The following is a 1,733-nucleotide window of genomic DNA, read 5'->3' as shown; positions in this document are numbered from 1 at the left end:
AATCTAAATTAGATGGCCAAATGGGCCTAAGTAAGCTACTCCCTGACCATGGTCCTCAAAATCTGCAACTAATCCAGAAAACTGTTGCTGTTAATCTAGAAATGTGATATGAAAACCATAAGCAAGTTATATATGAGTCTACAAAGTTGTGATTGTCCCATGTCAATAAGATCACGTGTACTTTTTTATCAGTAAACAACAAAGTTCCATTGAAATCCACCAGGGAAATGGTGTTGTACAATTACAGTGTAGTTATTCAAAACAGCACCAGGATTTCCTACTACAACACTAAGTTGTAAGATTACAAAATAATTTTACATATATACACACCATGGTACAACAACTCTCGACGAATACAATTGTGTGTGGCTTGAATGGGAAAGAATAGCGTCAAGATACTTACAGTTGATAAAATTATAATCTAGGTACATTAAAAACCATTAAGAGGTTTCATTAATCAGCTTCTGTAGGTGCCTTTTGGTAAATGATTAATGTGTTTAAACTTAGAGGATTGGCATGATATTGCCCATATACTGCATAAATTCCAACTGTAACAATGCTGAGAACAACAAATCTGACCCATGCTTCATAATGCAACTGCAAGAAAAGGAAATGGAAAAATGACTCTGGTTCCAATCTTTTTAGCTTATTGTATCCGATGATTTGTATTTGAAATGGATGAAGCATTGTAAACAAACCTGGGCAAAGAGAAATATATTGATGAAGATGCAAACAGTCGGCAGAATGGGGACTCCTGGGCAAGAAAATCCTGGTGTACTAGTATAAACCTGTGAAGAACAAAGGAGAACCTGAAATTTAGAAAACAATGCTATATACTGTTTGGAAAAATATAACCTGAAATTTAGAAACAATGCTATATTCCGTTTGACAAAATATAACCTAAATTTGGAAAACAATGCATATAGGTAAATATTTTCTATTGATGGGCTTAAGTGGTTCTTTTTGTTCTTCCCAATATGATGCATGTATGAGGGTTGCAATGTCATTTTACTATTGGACCCTAAAATAGATAAAACTTAGTGACCTAAGTCCTACCTTCACTGTTCCTTACAAGTTTGTGATTAGGGATGGCAACTGGGGCGGGGCGAGGCGATGCTTAAACAGGGAAGGACGGGGCGGGTCAAAAAATTTATTTTCAAAAATTAAACGGGGAAGGGAAGGTGGAAGGGCGGGGATAGAGTAACATAAATGGCTTCCAAGTTACTGAATGACAACACCACAGCACATGGGTGGTTCAGCCTCATTCCGATGATGTATTAATTTTAAGTGATACTGAGAGTACACTAAAGTAATCTTAAAAGGATGTTATTATGGTTTTAGTCATGAGTTCATTCTAGATGGCAAAGTGGATGGTAAGGAAAGTATAGTTCTAAAATGGCAAGTCACCAGATTTCTTGGCTAAAATTTAGATGTCAATGGTTGCTATTGGATAATCTACGCATTTAACATTAGCAGCACGGGAACTATGGCTCATGCTTCTTTAGTCGTTTTATGTTACTTTTTTGCAATTGCAGCTACAAACATAGCTAAAAGTTGGGATTTTTTTTGGGGGGAGGGGGGGAATGGTAACTAATTATGTTCTATATCACACATTAAGTTACGAGTACAATTAGTTGGTTGACTACCTAAACATTCACCTTGTTGGTGAGGGTTTGATTCCCCATCTAGTAACCCCTACTACATCCCCCCCCCCCCCCCCCCCCCCCCCCCCC

General features: G+C 37.4%; 1 protein-coding gene across 1 annotated transcript in view; it reads right to left on the bottom strand.

Moving 5' to 3' along the window:
- Positions 1–369: 369 nt before the first annotated feature.
- The window catches only part of LOC125865838 (cationic amino acid transporter 9, chloroplastic), a 22,411-nt gene continuing 21,047 nt past the window's right edge, over positions 370–1,733 (bottom strand). The window contains exons 7-8 of the mRNA XM_049546098.1: positions 699–788; positions 370–597 (exon numbers count right to left, since the gene is read on the bottom strand). Coding sequence (XP_049402055.1) covers positions 454–597; positions 699–788 — 234 coding nt within the window. The 3' untranslated portion in view covers positions 370–453. The remainder of the gene's footprint in view (positions 598–698; positions 789–1,733) is intronic.

Source organism: Solanum stenotomum, chromosome 5 (assembly GCF_019186545.1).
Source record: "Solanum stenotomum isolate F172 chromosome 5, ASM1918654v1, whole genome shotgun sequence".
Lineage (NCBI taxonomy): Eukaryota > Viridiplantae > Streptophyta > Magnoliopsida > Solanales > Solanaceae > Solanum > Solanum stenotomum.
Note: the sequence above shows the minus strand (reverse complement) of the source record. Positions and strands in the feature narration are given on the sequence as shown.